Consider the following 17,814-nt stretch of genomic DNA (forward strand, 5'->3'; position numbering starts at 1 on the left):
TGGAGTGCCTGCCTCGCAAGCACAAGCCCTCGGTCCAATCCCCAGCCCCGCAAAGAAAAAAAATCACACTGAATCTCGTATATGTGCAATTAGTAGATACTAATAAAAAATAAAACAAAATTAAGGGAAAAATCCAGCACAAGCCACAAAAAAGCCTTATTTATTTCCCCCATTATTTGAAACTTACACACTATCACTAAAATAATTTCTTCATAGAAAGAAAAGAAAAAAAAAAAGGTAACATCTGTTTGTCGAACTCCAGTGATAGCAGCATCGGAAATGAAATCAAGACCCAGAATGCACAATTCCAGCAGAGGACGGTCCGGCAGGTGCCCTCTTCTGGCCTTCAACACCCCTCCCTGTGTGTCCCTCTCCTGCCTGGAGGGTGGGAACGATTCACAGTGGACAGTCCCTGGGCATCAGTTGGATGGGCCCAGTGTCCTCTCACTCCCAGCCCAAGCAGAGACTTCAAAAGCCCTTGGATGTTGGCTGATGGCAGGCAGGTTTGGTCACCTTGGCCTCAGCAGCAGGCCTGGGGGTCAGCGTTGGCCATGTGGGGCTGGGAGGGAGACACCCTGCCTAGGCATGGTCGCGCATGGATGCACAGAACTCATCTCTGAGCAGCCTTGGGGGCTGGGCACAGCCTCAGACCAGAACTGGGACTCCAGGGGCCTGGAACAGTGGCACATTCCCTGGAAGAGGTGTTGGAGACCAAGACAGAGGCAGGCCTCAGTGGGAAGCAGTCGCCGGGAGTCAGAGCCCTCCCCAGCCACCCTCCACCAAGTCAGTTCTCCAGGTCTGAGCGGGTTTTCAGGATCGGAGGGCTGGAGGCCGCTGCAGACTTTCCTCAGGAGGGGTCCAAGTGGGGAGAGTGGGATTCCTAGGTGGAGAGACGGGTGCACGGGCCTCGGGGAAAGGCTCCCAGATCCCAGAAGCATGGAAGCAAGGATCCTACACTGCCCGTGGGGCCTCTGCAGCTTGCTTTGTCAGGAGATGCTGCTTTGCTCAGGGGGCAGAAGAGGAGCGGGCAGTGGGCTGAATGCCTGGCTGAGGAACCAGTGTTCGCTTAGAAGTCCGACCCTCAGAGAGGAGCCGCGCCCCACGCAAAGTCCCACCCGCGGGAGTCCCGTTCCGTCAGGAGCTCCACCCACCCAGGGGGAAGCCCCTTCTCCACCCGCCCAGTTCAAGAAGGTCCCTCCCTTCAAGACGCGGCTCGCACGGTAGCTCCACCCCCAGGGAGGAACCCGCCCCGAAGTCCCGCCCCATCCAGAGCCTGGCCTACCGGAAGGGGCCCACCCAGTCAAGCAAGCTCCCCTCATTCACGAGCCCGCCTTGCCCAGGGCGAAGCCCCACCTGCCCATGTCTAAGTCCTGCCGTGTCAGAGAGGAGCCCCAGCCCCAGGTGGGAGCCCACCCCCAGGTCGGAACCCTGCCCAGTCCAGGCAGGAAGCCCGGCCCCATGCTAGGAGCCCTCCCCGTCGAGGGAGGAGCCCGCCCCCGTAGGGGTCCGGCCCCAGGTGCGAGCCCTGCCCCGCCGCCTATTTGCAGGTGTGCACGTCGTAGACGCGCGCGCACTCCTGGCAGCTGACGTAACAGCACCAGTGGAACACGCAGTGGCACTTCTCCGGCGCCTCTCGGTGCGCGCGTTGTGGCCCCGGCCGCAGCACAGCAGGTCGCAGCCGTCGATGCCGTGCGAGCTCACGTTGCAGGTGCGGTCGCGCGTGCCGAAGGAGCCTGTCTCCGGGTTGGGCTCACAGAAATTGGGTGAGGCCTCGTAGTAGACCAGGTCGCGCTCCGTGGGCACCTTGAAGTAGGTGTAGCGCGGCCGTAGGGTCTCCACCCAGCCGCGCGACTCGCGGTGCTTCTCTACCACCATCTCGGAGGCGCTGTCGTACTTGTCCTTGAGGAAGTCGCCAATGGTGCGGAAGTCGGGCTGCGACCACCAGCAGGTCTTCACCTCACAGCTGCCCGACAAACCGTGACACTTGCACTTGAGGTGCATATGACTGGCGATGGCCTGCGGAAGGGCGCCTGTGAGCCAGGGTCTGCTCATCCCCTGCTGCATCCCGCCCTGCTCTTCGCCTGCAGCCCACCTGCAGCCCACCTGCTCTATTAAGCCCCTGGGCTCTTCGTGCAACCCCAGCATCACCACTATAGCGACAGCGCTCCAGCCATTGGTCTGTCCTGCCAGATCCAAGGCATGCACGTCGGAGGGCCTGGGAGATCCCTCCGTGTATGTCCCTGGCCTGGGAGGGTCTACAGATACATGGTGGAAAGGAAGGAGAGCCCTGTGAGTGAGGAGGTACACTAAAGGCATGTGCTGTGGTCTGTGGATGCCGGAGCCAAGACCTTCATCCTCACGGACAACTGGAGGGCTGCCCAGAGTAGGTGCTTAAGGGCTGGGTGGCAAGTCTGGGAGTTCCGAGCAGGAGCACTTGGCGTGATCCCTTTGTGGACTCTGGGAGGCCGTGGGGGCCTGAGGAGTATGGGTAGGGCCTGGATGAAGGGTGTGTTCTCCAGACTGGCAATGGGCAGTGCTTCCCTTCTCTGGGGGAAGGTGGAAGGGTGGGATTTCAGGAGGACAGTGGGAACCCATCCTCCCCTTCCTTCTTTGGGGAAAGGGGCACAGGTGGAGGCAAAGGGGCATCTGACATTCAGAACTGCCCATGGTGGCACTGTTCATCATGGTATGCCCTGGTCACTCATAACCCTCAAGATATGGCTGGTCCTAATGGAGAAGTGCTGCATGTGCAAACCAAATGCAGGATTCCCAAGACTTAGTACAAGAAAAGGGTGTAGAGTATCACTTCATAATTTTAATACTGAATGCATTCCTCAATTAACATGTTGGCTATGTGGTATGTCCCCCAAGGTTCATGTGCTGGAAGCTTGGTCTCCAGTGTGGTGATGTGAAGAGGCAGTAAGGCCCTTTAAGGGGTGAGGTCTAAGCTGGATGACAGAAGTAACTTCTAATGTGATATAGTGAAGTGGGGTAACTGTGGTCAACAACGAAATGGCTAGTGGATGGGCTGGGGTGCTGGCTCAGTGGTAGAGCACTCGCCTAGCACACATGAGGCCCTGGGTTTGATCCTCAGCACCACATAAAAATAAAATAAAGGTATTGTGTCCACCTACAAAAAATGGCCAGTGGAGAGGCTTTTGAATGTTCTCGGGACAAAGAAATGGTCAATGTGTCAGCGATAGAAATGCCAATGACCTGGATCTGATTTACCACTGTATTGAAATGTCACATTGAACCCCAAAATATGTGTGATCATGATGTGTAAATCAAACATGAACATATGTTTAAAAAGAAAGAGGTGAGAAGTCATTAGCTTATTGGGGACAGAGCCCCTGTTGTGTCTCTGCTGAGGAGCCTACTCTTTCCCTGCAGCTCACCTACAGGAATCCCAGGCAGAACAGTGGCCCTCTCCACGTGCTTCAAGAACCACCACCTTCCTATGGAAGGATGGTACTCTGCCAGACTCAAGGCCCCCAAGCACGGGGCCTGTGATGTCTCTCCTTAGGGATCTCCTCGCCGATTCTACTTCTACATTGTCTGTGATGGAGGGAGAGATTGAGAAAGTCCTTGTGGGACCCTGGTGAGTTCTTGCCGGAGGGTTTATGGAGGAGCAAGGCTGGCCCTCCCTGCTCCCTGTCTCTCTAGGAGACCTCTCCCTCTCACTGTGCTCTCACCATGTTGCCACCCACCATAAGAAACCCAGCCAAGGGGGCTTCTCACCATGAGACAGAAATATGGTTCTCTGTCTTATCACACAACTACACTTCTCAACTGTCACCCTTCCCACCCTAATAACCATAGCATAATTCCAGTAAAATCAACATTCACTGCTGATTGGTGTTGACCCCAAGTTAAATGTCATACTCTGCGGAGCCATGTGATGTGTCATGATGACTTTTTTCCTGCATGACCTTTTGTCATTGTTGTATTAACGTGTCTGTCACTGATTCAGCCTCCAATTCTCCCTTAATTGTCTAAATGCCCTCTTTAGGATGCTCAAGCACCTATCAATTCTTTAAGTTTCATGTTCTTGGAACCTTCTTTTGCCAGGAGAGGTCTTCTGGTAAATTTTGTGAAATGTGTAGGTCTGAAAACAATGTTTCCTACTGCCGTAGGCTGTTTAGTGGATAGTTTAGCTGGGTATGAAACTCTTGGTTTAAACCATTTTGTCCCTCAGAATTCTAAGGAATTACCCTATTTTCTTCTGATCTTCACTGTTGTTCTGAGACGTCTGATCCAATTTTGATTCCTGATCTTTTCATAAAACCCAAACATTCTCCCCTAGAGTTAGAGGGCTTCAATATGTTGTAGGCTCTGAATTTCACAACAATTAATGTGCCTGATGGGTCTTTCCTGTTTGCTATTCAATCACTGACTGGTCTAAATATTAGTTCCGGGGAAACTTCCTGATTTTGTGTGTGTGTGTGTGTGTGTATGTGTGCATGTGTGTATTTATTTAATTTTGCCAAATTGCTCCTCCTTATATTCATCATTGTCTCTGTTGGACAGACCCTCCATATTTTCTGTTCTTGCTTATTTTTCATCTCTTTGGCTTTTTCTCTGTCTTATGGGAAAGTGTGAGTGTCAACAATCTTCCAAACTTTCTGTAGAGATTTTTTTTGAATTTTTTAAATTCATATTTTATATTTCTAGTTGCTCTTTTTTTCTTTGACTTTTGTTAAATTAACATCCTTTTCCAATGTCATGGATATGGTGTTCATTTCTCTGGGGATACTGAAGAGACTTCTCTCCTTACAATACTCTTTCCTTAAGTTCTGTTCTTGTTCGTGTATTTTACTCTTTACTGTTGTGGTAGCAGAGGCTTCTTCAGGTGTCTGGTGATCCCTGGCTGTCTGTACACACTGAAAGGGGTACACTGAGTAGCTTGCTGGAAATCCCATGTGAGAGGGGCATGCATCAACTTCAGTGCTCACTGAAGTATGATCTGGCTGCCTTATTTTGTTAGGGACTTCTCCCATCAGTATCTTACGCCTTTTCTTCTGGGTGGGTTGGATTCCCCAGAGAGACTCTGCCATCCTCCTGCCTGGAGGCTAGTGAGGTTCTCTGCCACTGGAACTGGGGTTCAGGAGAGAGCTGAAGGTCTGAACTTCACACACGGACACTATTTCCGTGCTGGCAGCTCTCCCTCAGTTGTGCTTGGTGTCCCTCAGGCCAGAAACCGCTGCTCATCCTTTTTTGAAAAACACCCCACACTTCTGCCACATAAAGAGGTTGCTCCTGGCTACAGGAAGCTAGACAGAGGAGCCAATGGGTATACAACGCTTTTAAAATAGACTTTCAACCTGTCTTCCTGTGTCCAGTCCCTTCAAGATACCTGACACTAGAGTTGCCGGACGGCACCTTAGATGTCTCTCACCACCTGAAGGAGACCCAGACTCAGTTCTTGGGTCTGCTAGACATGGAGTGTTCCATGCGGAGGTTTATTCTCTGAAGAGAGTGAGCAGGGAAGATAGCCCGCTGCACCTGGAAGTTCGGGTCTCTGTCTCTGGCTCTGAAATTCTGATACAACAGCAGAACCTTATTGCCTCCCTTGTTCCCCTCCTTTCCTCTTTTGTTTTCCACATTCCCATGAATATCTGCTCACCCTTCCAGCCAGCCAGCCGGCCACCACCTCTCCGCCCTCCTGTCTGTCCCCCTGCCCTGGGGTCTGGTGGCCTCCCTCGCCCTGGCCCGGCTCTCTCCCTGGATGGTACAGGGAATCAGTAGGCGGGCCTCTGGTCCTCCCTCCTTCCCAGGGCCCCCGCGCACTGGTGGGCTTCTCGTCCTGCAGGCATGCGCCGGATGCTAGGAGTCGGGAGGCCAGTGCTGACCTTCAGGCATGCTGGGCAGGTGACAGACCTCCAGGCTGGCCACCACGGGCAGCCTCCCCTCGCCCGCCGTGCTACCCGCCAGACGCTGGTCCTGCTGAGGAAGCCCCCCCTGCCCCAGGACCCTCGTGCGGTGGACATACCTGGCGACCGGCCTCATTGTTGTGGCGGTTCATGGCGGAGCGGGCATCCGGCCGGTTCTCCCGGGCATCCGCGAACTCCCGCGACACCATCCCGCCAAACTCGATGTCCTCGCTGCAGCCGCCCCACTTCCAGCCCTCGCCGGGCGCGCCCTGGTGGCGGCTGCTGCAGCCGCAGATGGCGGCCGCGCCCTCCGCGCACGAGCGCGTCACGGCGAAGGCCACGCCGGCCGAGGCGATCGCGTGGACGAAGGCCGACTCCCGGGTGGCTGCGGAGAGAGGAGGGCCTGGTCGGCGGGGCTGGCGGGAGGCTGGCGGGCAGGCGCGCCGCCACCAGCCAGGAGAGCCGGAGGGAGCGCGGGTTCCGCTGCGCTGGCGTCCCGCCCAGACTGGGTCCCGGAGGCGGGTCCCTGCTCCCCAGGGGTTTGCCGCTGGCCTCACAGGCGTCTTTGGCTGGCTAGTTTCCTTCCTCTGCGGGTGCGCCCTAGCCCCCAGCGCCGTCTGTGGAACGACGGTCCTTTCCCCAGCGTGCGTTCCTGGCGCCTTGTTGAGAGTCAGCGGGCTGTGACATGGAGGTTCCTTCCTGGGACCTCTGCTCTGCTGCGGCTTGTGTTAGTTTCCATGCCGATACTACGCGGTTTGGTCATGCTCTGTAGCACGCACAGCGAAAGACTGTGCAGTCCTTCAAGAGTGGAACCCTATCCCTGGCCACGTGGATGGAACTGGAGATCATCATGCTAAGTGAAATAAGCCAGGCACAGACGGACAAGTAACACATGTTGTCACTCACATATGGAAGCTGAAACAGCTGGTCTCATAGAAGTGGACAGTAGAACAGTGGCCACCAGAGGTTGGGAGGGGGGAGAAAGGCATTAGGGAGAGGCTGGTCAGTGGGCACAAAACTGAGTGACTCTGGGGTTCTTCTGCACAAGAGGGTGAATGCAGTGAGTGATAATTGACTGAATACTTAGAAATAACTAAGAGAGAGGCTGGGGATGTGGCTCAGCAGTAGAGCATTTGTCTGATATGCACAAGGACGTGGGTGTCCATTTGAGGGGCAGGGCAGCTAAGAGAGGATTTTAAAAATGTTTTTAGTACAAAAAATAATGAATGTTCAAGGTGATGGATATGCCAAGAACCCTGATTTGATCATTATACAATGTACTTATGTATCGAAATATCACAGTACCTCATAAATATGTGCAGTCATTTTATGTCAATAAAAGTAAATAAAATTAGGAAAAAAATTTTAAAATTGCACAAGGGTCTACAAGTACATGCTCAACTCCCTCAGCAAGGAGCCATGTAAACCAGAACCAACAGAGGCTTGACTTACACCCAGGGACAGCTGGGGTCGCAGTCAGAACAGCAGAGAGGAGGAGGTGACCGGCACGCTGGCAGCGACTCCAGAAGCTAAGCACATCCCCCGAGTCATGGGTTCCTCCCCTGGAGAAGCCCGCGACTACCCTAAGACATGGCAAAGGCCATGGCAGTGCTCTGAGACAGCCTCAAACAGGAGGCACCCAAGTGTCCATCAACAGGTGGGAGATGAAAAGCCACGCATGTCCCTCCCCAATCAGCAATGGAGTGGCCCTCACCAGAGGTTTCAGTTACCCACCGTCAACCACACTTCAAAAATATTAAGTGGGAGTTTTCAGAAATAAACAAGTCATAGCTTGGCACGGTGGCACATGCCTGTAATCCCAGAGACTCAGGAAGCTGAGGCGGGAGGATTGCAAGTTCAAGGTCAGTGTGGGCAACTCAGTAAGATGCTGACTCAAATTGAAATATAAAAAGGGGGGCTGGGGTTTCAGCTCAGTGGTAGTGTGCTTGCCTAGCACACGTAAGGCACTGGGTTCCATCCTAAGCACCACATAAAATTAAATGTATACAATGAAGGCATTGTGTTCATCTACAACTAAAAATTTTTTTAAAGAAATATTTTAAAAAAGGGCTGGGGATATAGCTTAGCGGGAGAGCACCCCTAGGTTCAATCCCTAGTAACACACACACACATGAAGAAGAAGAAGAAGAAGAAGAAGAAGAAGAAGAAGAAGAAGAGGAGGAGGAGGAGGAGGAGGAGGAGGAGGAGGAGGAGGAGGGACAAAAAGAAAAGAAGACAGAAAGAACTCACAAGTTTAAACCGCACAGTGGTCTGAGTAGTATGGAGAGATCTCATCAGAGCCTTCCTGGTCCTGCCAGATTTCCCTCCATCCCCATGTACACTTTACTCATCTATTAATTACTCAGCAGTCACCTCAGTTATCGGATTGGCAGCTGCACTATCACAATGCTGTGTCAAGTCACCCTGGTTTACCTACTGACCCCAAAAGGATATGCCAAAGAGGAGACATTTACCATTGCCCAACCTGAATGAGAGGAAAGAAGGAGCATGCCCAGGTTGCTCAGATCAGTGAGAACAGACCTGCCCATGAAATCATGAAGGAGGATCCTGTCGTGCCTCAGACTGCAGAAGAACAGGGACGCCACAACTCATAAAGGAAAGCTCACCCATATAAGGAGAGAGGCCCCACTGGTGTAGCTCCTGCGACGCGCATGGTCAGGACCGCTTTACTTCAGCATTAGTCGCTGATGATATCTCACCGTACCTTACTGAAACGTGGAACTTCATCACAGGTTGATATGTTTACATAGAAAAGACCACAGAGTCCACAGAGGGCCTAGCACCACCCGTGCTGTGCCTCTCCACTGGGTGTCTTGCAGTGTGTCCCTGTGGATAAGTAGTGGCTAATGCAACAGGACCTCAAAGCATGCTGACTGCAAGAAGGCAGCAGAACAAACATCGAACAGACAGACAGACCAAAGAGCATCAGCTGGGCCTGGGCCTGTGGCAGACCAAAGAGCATCACCTGCCCCAAAAGCAACACTCACTCTGCCTGCGGTAACCTGCTCTCCCCGTCCCCTCCTCCACCCCTCACTCCAGGAACCTGCAAGGCCAGGTGTAGGGCTGCCTTTTCTGGAATTTTCTCAAGGCCAGTGGCCCACAGAGCACACCCTGCCTGTGCCAGTTCCATGTGCCCCCAGCATGGGCCCATGGCCGCTGAGGGCTAGGGAGGATGGACGCCAGCTGCCATCAGCCCAAGGGTGGTGTTGGAGCTGCCTGCTATTCCATGATTCTTCCTCCAAATAGGGGAGCTGAGGCGGAGGTGGGAATTGATGGTATTTTTGCAGAAGGGCAGTTGGGAGGGCTGGAGTTTGTGAGAAGCTTGTAGGGATGGGGGCTGGGATCCAAGGGAGGCAGAGGGCCTTCAGGGCACCCTGGGCTTTGCAGATGCAGGTGGCCCAGCTGGGCTTCTGCAGACAGAATGAATGAGTGGGTGTGAGGCGTCCAGTTGCTCCCTGCTCTGGGTGGGCCCTGTTGTCCCTAGGAGTCACCCCCTTCTCCACCTACCATCTGACATAGGTGTGCTAAGCATTGCATTCTGAGCTGGGGAAAGTGCGGGGCGCAACATCAATGAGAATCCTACCTGCTGATTAGCAGGGATTTTACAAACCTAGCTAAAAAATGCTCTGGGCTTCCAGTTCCACAGGCCTCTCTCCAGGGGCTCGCACACCCTGCCACAGGTTCTTCAATGTCCCTGCTGTGGTCCTGGGGGGCCTTGAGCCCCATCTTTCCCTGTCTCTCTCTCTCCTTGATGCCCTGGGCTGTCAGGAGGAAGAAGAGAGCAGGAGGTGTCCTCTGGCATGGGAAAGGGGTGTGGATGGTCTCTTGGGCCAGGCCTCTTGTTCAGGAGAATGTCAGGGAGCGGCTCCTGGGCAGAGGTTCCCAGAGGCCCCTTGGGATTGGAAGGCTGTGACCTCCTTAATCCTACCTGGACATCCAGGGACTTTGTCCCAGGGGCAGACAGGCAGCTCAGTCCTGGGAGGTCAGCCTTGGGGCTCCATGTACCCCAAGGCCCAGGCAGGCAGGGGCAGGGGCACGGCAAGTAGGCACCCACACTCTGTAAGGCTCAGCACCAATCCACACGGCCATCACCCACGGCACGGTTCCTCCTAATTTGAGGACTCACAGAGCAGAATTGTTTGGGGTGGTGGCTTCACGCCACATTTCCCCTGGCTGACTAGTCACAGCTTTCCTGGGTCCCTCTGGGTGACTCTGGTAACCCTTTCCGTGGATTTGCCCACACTCCCTGGATGACCCTTTGCAGGCCCCAGCTGCTCTGTCCCCTCCCCAGGGCTCCACCTCTGTATTCAGCCAGGAGCCCAACAAGGAACTCGCCGCTCTCCCGAGCGGGCCCTGGGACCTCCCAGCCCATTCTGCCCTTGCAGGCCCTTCTCTGTGAGTCTGTCTCTTACCTAGAGCCCAAAGAGTTTCCTAATTAGACTTGGAACGCCCAGCTCCACCTAACTCCTCTGACCCCTTGGCCCTTACACACACACACACCAAGCTCTTCGTCCAAGGCCAATCTGACCATGTGGTACTTCCCACATGCAAGGCTATCCCCTGCCTGACCCTGCTTTTCCATCAGTTGCTGCTCCCTGTCCTTCCCTGGGCTCAGGCTGTGCCTGCCACAGTCCTACCTATTCTATGGGGTAGCAGCCAGGGTCCTGGGTGTTGTCTGTAGCTGGTATGGCCCCTGACAGCCTCCAGATCTCCCAGCTGGCGAGGTCCCTCCTACACCAGCCTCCGTTCCTCCTCAACTGGACCTGCACTGCTCTTGTGATGTGTCCCCAGCCTGGACACTTTCTGGGGGCAGGGACTGTGTCTTGCTCACCTTTCATTTACAGTTTGGAGAACAAGGCTACTCCTTAAAGTTTCTGGGGTCAGAGGAAAGGGTAGGAGCCCTGGGGTGGGCAGTGAGCCTACCCTCAGCAGGCCAGCCCCTGCCCCTCTGAGGAACCCAGGCTCATGGCAGTGGGTGAGCTGTGTCCTCTGGTGAACCCAGGACAGTCCCCCTGCCAGGTGGCCACTTCCTCACACCTTCCATAGATGCCCAAGAGGGCCCCTCGCCCCTCTCCTTTCCTTGTGCGAATGCTCTGTTCAAAAACAGGCCTGGAGTGGCCTTTTCCAGGGCCCGACACCCTGAGTAAGCAAATGCCATTGTGTCCCAGACACAAATCACTTCCCTCTTGCCCTCCATCCAACAGAGCCCCACCCTCATCCTACATCTATTTGTTTTTAAAAGTTTTATCTTATTTTATTTATTTACTTACTTATTTGCAGTACAGAGGTTACTCTACTACTAAGCTACACCCCCAGCCCTTTTTATGTTTTGAGACAGTCTTGCTCAGTTGCCCAGGCTGGCCTTGAACTTGTGATCCTCCTGTCCTGGCCTCCAGTCTCTGGGATTGCAGGCCTGGCCACCACACCTGGCCTTATCCTATCTTTCAAGGACCCGAGATGCTTCCTCCCGGCTCCTCTGGGGTAGGGGCTGGGCATTCTTTTCTCCTAACTCTGGGGCTGATCTACCCTCCCCTGCTGTCCCTAAGCCTGGGTTAGGGACCCTGAGCAGGTGGCCTGTGGGCTTCTGGGACTTAGCTTTCCTGGGAGGGGCAGCCCAGAGGCAGCATCTAACTGGCCCCCTGGACACACAGCACATTCTACTTCTCCACCCACCCTCTCTCACTCCCAGTTTGGGGAACCTTCTCAAGACTGACACCCCAATCCCTGAATGCCCTGCCCCAGCCAAGCAAACCCACCTCTTTTGCAGAGGCTGGTTTCCTACTAGCCCCTGCCCCCTGCCCTTCCCTGTCTTCTGGGCTGACCCTAAGAGATAAGGGGAACCAGGGACCAGAGCTCTCTGGGCCTTGCCCCTGCCCTGCCCAGGGCAAGGGCTTGGAGATCCCTGCTTATCAGAACTTAGGCAAATAGTGCAGGGCCAGCAGACACACTTGAGGGCTAGGGTGTGCAGGGGAGGGAAGGAGGGGCTCAGGACCTAAGACCCAGGGAAGGGACCTCATTCTTGCTTGGCTCTGTCACCAGGGAGCTGAGAAGTTCTCCCTGCTGCGCCTCAGTTTTCTCTGATGTCAGATGAGGAGGTGAGGCTCCTTCCAGTCAGGCTGGCCAAGCTGAGGAAGCACTGAAACTGACCCTCAACTGGTTCAGGAACAAATGAGATGCCACATCTCTGCAAGCAGGTTCAGGCCACTAGGACAGGAACCCCCTCTACGAGGCCATCACAGAAGCTGCAGGCTTCAAGACACAGGCCAGATCAGTGAGAGATGGTGTGTTCTGAAGTCACCACCCCCAAGCAGTTCCCCAGGGCACCCATGGATCACAGAGAGACCTGCAGCCATGTGCAGGAGACCAGCAGATACCAGCCTAAGCAAGGGATGGCATCGGCATTCCCAGCCATGAACAGGTACATGTGACTCCACGGCATCTGTCAGTCATGGTGTCACCTTCAAGGTATTCTCACCCAAGTGCACAGCCTGCATCTAACCATCAGAAGACCTCCCTTGAACCCAAATCCAGGGTCTTCCTACAAAATACCTGGCCATGTCCTCAGTGGTCCCAAGGACAAGGTGGAGGAGGGAAGGGCAGAGGACCCTGAGCAATGTGGAGAAAAACCAGCAAAGGACCCGAGATGGGATTTCCAGACAGAAAAGGGAGGTTGGTAGAGAAGCAGAGGCACCTGAGTCAAGCCAGGTTTTCTTCATAGGTGAGACTCGCCACTCCCAGGATGTAGCACGGTCAGTGTTTCAGCAGTGGGAAGCCAGGATGGGGCACAGGGACTTCTGGGGTGCCTTCTGCACAGCGTCTGCGAGTCTAGGACTACCTCAGAGGCTGCCCGGAAGAATGGCCCCAGGTGACATCCCACAGCACAGGGACTGGGCTGACTCCCCCCCGGAGTCTAGGGCCAGGCAGGCCTCAAGGGGCTGGCGAACCTCCGAGGTCGTAGCAGAATCCATGGTGACTGGGAGGAGTGTGTGCTCCTGGAAAGAGCGGCCATCGCTACTGTCAGACCTCCTCAGGGGGTCGTCAGCGAGCCAGTCCAGAGCTGCCAGGACAAGGCTTCCTGAGGTCCCGAGGAGGGAAGGCAGCTGCCTTCATTACAGCCAAGTTCTTTGCCACAGCCAATGCCTTTGTTAGAAATGTCTGCGTCCGTCCACACAGAGGCCCTGTGGATGGCTGTGTGGTGGGGTGAAACCCTCTAGCCCTCACTCCAGAGAGCAGGGGAGCCTTCTCAGTCTGCGGTAAAATGTCCTATTTCAAGAGGTCAAAGTGGGAGGGGAGGAGGCTGTGGGCTGTGGGACCAGGGCATTTAGACCAATGCTGACCATTTGGCTCCGCCCCGGGTGAACTTTTCAGGCTATGGAAAGCTTGTTCTGTTCAGGCCCTAGACCCTTCCAACACTGTGGTCAGGTGTTGGGAAAGGAAGAAGTAAGGAAAATATGTGGTGAAATTGTTCCCTAAGAGAATGAATGCCACCCGGGAAACCATCTTCCCCAGCACTTGCTGAAGTTTCATTCAGCAGTTATCAAGTTCAAGCAAAGTATCCATTACATATCCTTCCTTCCTTCTTTCCATTCTTCTATCCATACACCCATCCATCCATCCATTATCCATCGTCCACCATCCGTCTACATCCATCTATCATTCACTTGCCATCTATTCACCATCCACAGATCTATCCATTCATTCACTCATCCATCATCCACCTACCATCCATCCAACTATCCATCTACCCATTCTCCATCAATTACCATCCTCCCTCCAGCCACCCGCCACCCACCATCCATCCCTCATCTATTCTATACGCTTTGTCTTCCAGATTCCATTCATCCAACCATCATCCACCCATCTACCTACCATCCATTCATCCATTCATTGATCTAGGATTGCAGAGTCCATTATGAGCAAGGTGCAGGGAAGCTCCAAATCCAGCCACAGCCTGGACAGAGTCCTCTCTGAGTCCTCCCCTGCCTCAGAATGCTTGGAGCACAGGACATATCCTTGCGGAAACTCTTGATAACAGGGATGGGCCTTGGGGAGGTTCATCTATGGTCCTAGAGAACATAGCAACCTGCACTTCACAACACCCCATCTCCCACCTGGCACACACAAAGGTTAGGGTGGGCAGCAGTGGCCCCAAATGTGCCCAGCCTCTTCCTCCAGCCGTCCCTCTCCATCCCCACCAGGCTACTCTGAACTGGGGTGGGAGGAAGACTCAGCCTTTGGAGCTCATCCTTGGGCCATAATAACACAGATTGGTGGGGGCCCCCAGGCCCACCTGGGCATGGTCCTGGCTGCTCCAACCTTAGGTCACTTGGAAGAAAATCTCCCCCAAAAAGATCAAACCATCCTTCCCATTTCGGTGCCAAGGGCTCCGCAGGTTTCCAGAACTCCCAACGGTGGGCACCCCTCCTGAACCAGTACTGCAGCGAGCGGGGCTGGGGGAGGACCAGGAGCCAGGAGCCGGAGCAGGCGGTGTGCCCCAGCGGGTGCGCGCTGGCGGCCGACGCCCCGGCGCCTCTCCTCCAAGCTGCCCACCTTCCCTCCTTCCCGCGGCCCCTCTCCAGGCCGCGGAGGAGCCCGGCGGCCCGGAGGGGGTGTCGCGGTGGCATTTGGTAATCACACGGCGGCACAAAAGGCCCCGGAGCCACCTGAGAGCGGAATGCGCCCGCGCCCCAGCGTGGCCGCGGCCCCTGACACCGCCCGGCGGCCCGCGCGGCCGGGCGCCTTGCTGACCCGCTGGGGCTGATGAATCCGGCTTTGTGCCGCACTGTCACGCCGCGTTAGGCCCACAATGGCCGGCGATATTTTATATGAATTTCCCCCTGGCCGGTGATTAGGCGATCCCCGGCCAGTCATAGCAACCTGGAAGTATGCGCTGCCCGCCGGGCCGTCGGGCGCGAGGGGAAATCCCTATTCAGACGCTTTAATTCAACACCCCGAAGGGCGTGTGAATCGCCAACAGCATTTTCACTTTTCCCTTGTGCTTAATCTTGTCGTCGTCGCGGGGACATTGTGCTCAGAGCCGGGCGCGGCGGGGCGTCGGCCGGGGTCCCCCTCCCACTGCGGAGAGTTAATGATATACCGGAGAGGCCCCTGGAGCCAGGGAAGCCCCCACCCCCAATGCGCCGCGAATGGCAACACTTTCGGATGGGAGGGGTCAGGGGTCGCAACCTGGATTTGGGGATGCCGGTTCCCTGAAGAGCTGCCCTTTGGTCCCCGCCTGCGCACTCAGGCTCGGGATGTTCCGGCCGACGGCCCCGCCCCTTGCTGGCCCTCTGGGTAGGCGGTGGACACACAGGGTGGTGCAGGGACCACCCCCTGAGGGGCTCCGGATGTTGGAGGCAATCATCAGGAAGGGCTTGCCCTGGAGGGAGGGCCGCTGGGCTGCCCCTCTCTGCTCAACCCAAGGGAGAACAGGGTGTAGGTTTGGGAGAAGTGGGAGTGTGTCTCTGGGCAGACCAAGGGCACATATGGTAACCTGACACCCACACTCCCCACCCCTGCGTCCCCGAGGCTTGAGGAACCCACCCGGCATCTGACCGGCATCTGACCGTCATGTACTTTTTTAAAAAATATTGATAGACCTTTATTTTATTCATGTATTTATAGGCGGTGCTGAGAATCGAACCTAGTGCCTCACACGTGCTAGGCAAGTTCTCTACCACTGAGCCAGAACCCAGCCTCTCGGCATGTACTTTGAGTGGGGGCCCTGGGTAGTCTGGAGGTCACTGGAGAGGGGCAGAGCTACCACTCAACAGGAGGCAGAATGTGTGGGCTGGCGACGCTGTCCTAGTGGGTGAGGTTCCAGGGGGGACGCCACAGTGAGTAAGGGCTGCCTCTGCAGCAGGGAGCCCCAGGGGCTGCTGGGGACCAGTGGAGGAGAAATGCCCCAGAGCAAGTGTGGGGAAGCAAGCCTTGCCAGGCCCCTCCTGCAAGAGGGAGCTGCCCTGTTCAGGAACCAGGGCTTAGGAGAACTCCTGGGAGCCACTCATACCAGGGTGGGTGCAGGCTGAGGCCCCAGCATCCAGGGGTCCAGGGGCATCAGACGTCATCCCCTTATGGTCCCTGAAATTCTTCTCTGAGGTGCAAATGCCCCACCCGGCCAAAACAAAGGCTGACTCCCCACAAAGCCACATGCCACCCAGACCCTGTTTGCTGGACTCTGGGCTGCCTTGTCCACTGTACTTCCCACTGGCCTTCTCCCAGGCACGTCTACTGCTCTCCTGATGGCCATCCTGTGGGTCCCAGGCCCTGGGGCTGACCAGCTTCCTTGGACAGGCCTGCCAGCCTCTATGCTTACAGCCTCCCCAGTGGCTTCACCTGGCCAGAGGTCAAGAGAGGGTGTCAGCGGGCTCAGGCCCTCCAGGTGTCCAGGGCCTCCCTTAAGGGGGAGATAAGCTGCACCAGTCTCCATGCACTCAAAATTCTTCAAATGCTTTTCTGCCCAGAGGCAGGTTGGAGAGTCCCACTGCCCTTGGACTGAGGAGGAGAGAACTCAGAGCCCACCCGGCTCAGTGTCTGTGGCTGAACCCCATGTCCCAGCCCCTGGGCTTCCCCAGGCTGTCTGGTGGACCAGCCCTCAGGCCCAGGCCAGGTGGACCAAGGGCAGATGGGAGTGTGCATGGCCCTTCCTTCCTGTCCTCACAAACTACTGCAGTGCAAACACAGCTGTGAATGTGTGCATGTGCACAGTGGCACCCCCATAACACACACTTTCACACACGTGCATGTGCCACACCCACAAGCGCAACATAGCACATCCATACACACCCATGCACACAGACACACCCCACACGTGTGTACACATACGCACACACTCACACTCACACATGCACACACCTGCACACAGGACATGCTCAGGCGCACTCACACACACACACTTGCACTAGCTGGCCACTCTCACTGGTTGGTCAAGTCAAACTCTGCTCAACAAGGCCGCCTCAGCAGGGTGGCCAGGCATCCCCCTGGTCTCTGCCACAAAGCCGGGCGTGACCTTTGACATGATTAGGGTCACCCTGACCCTAATCCAATCAGATTGATTACTGCGAGCCAAGTTGAGCAGAGACTGGGGGAGGTGGGCGGGACCTCCACAATGACTTCCCTAGCTGGCCTCCCTCCGGGCACCTGGAGGGGCCCACTAGGAATCCTGCCCTCTAATCCCAGGCTCCTCTTTCCTATTTAAACCAAGCAGTCGGGGCTTCCTGTTCATCCAGTGGGAAAGGGAGGAGGGTGAGACAGTCAGAGAACAAGGACAGAGGAGGGAGCCTGAGAGAGGGGGCGAAGGGGTGGGAGGGCTCCGGGAGAGAAGAGGCTGCAGACTGGTGGAGCTCAGACGTGTCTGCAGAGGGGACCGTGCAGCCTGTGCCCACCCAGAGGCGAGAAAGTGGGGGGGGGGATGCTGAGGCTAGACAGCCGGGTTCCAGCTCAAGGCGACTCTTAGTAAGGGAAGGAAGGGACACAGGTCACAAGGTCACAAGGGACACAAGGGTTGCCCCGCCCTCCGGCCAGCAGCCAGCACACCTGTCTGCTCCCCAGGGCAGGGCCAGACATCAGCAGCGGTTCCTGGCCCTGAGGAGCCTGCTGTGTTTATTCAGGTCCTCTGAGAAGTCTTTAGTGGCTGCAGACCCTCCACTCTCTCCCCAGACAACTCGGAGGTGAGGTGGCAGCCTGAGTCCTAACCCCTCAGCCTCCACAGCACCTGCACTGCCTTGCAGGAAGAAGTAACGGCCAACGTAAGTGTTCGTGGATCGGAAGGCTTCACCCTGTTGACATGGCAATGCTCCCAGCTGACCTGCAGATCCCACACGAGACCCAAAAATCCAGTCTTTTTTGCTAAAACTGGTAAGTTGATTCTAACATTCACGCAGAACTGCCAGAGACCTCGAATAACCAAAACAATCTTGAA

The 17,814-nt window shown here is 55.6% G+C and overlaps 1 protein-coding gene across 1 annotated transcript in view; it reads right to left on the reverse strand.

Annotated features, from left to right (window-relative positions):
* Positions 1 to 226: 226 nt before the first annotated feature.
* Wnt3a (Wnt family member 3A) overlaps positions 227 to 17,814 on the reverse strand; it is a 44,287-nt gene continuing 26,699 nt past the window's right edge. Inside the window, 3 exon segments of the mRNA XM_047537977.1 lie at positions 227 to 1,626; positions 1,629 to 2,016; positions 5,993 to 6,258. Of these exon segments, the coding sequence (XP_047393933.1) occupies positions 1,538 to 1,626; positions 1,629 to 2,016; positions 5,993 to 6,258 (743 nt within the window). The 3' untranslated portion in view covers positions 227 to 1,537.

Source organism: Sciurus carolinensis, unplaced genomic scaffold (genome assembly GCF_902686445.1).
Source record: "Sciurus carolinensis unplaced genomic scaffold, mSciCar1.2, whole genome shotgun sequence".
Lineage (NCBI taxonomy): Eukaryota > Metazoa > Chordata > Mammalia > Rodentia > Sciuridae > Sciurus > Sciurus carolinensis.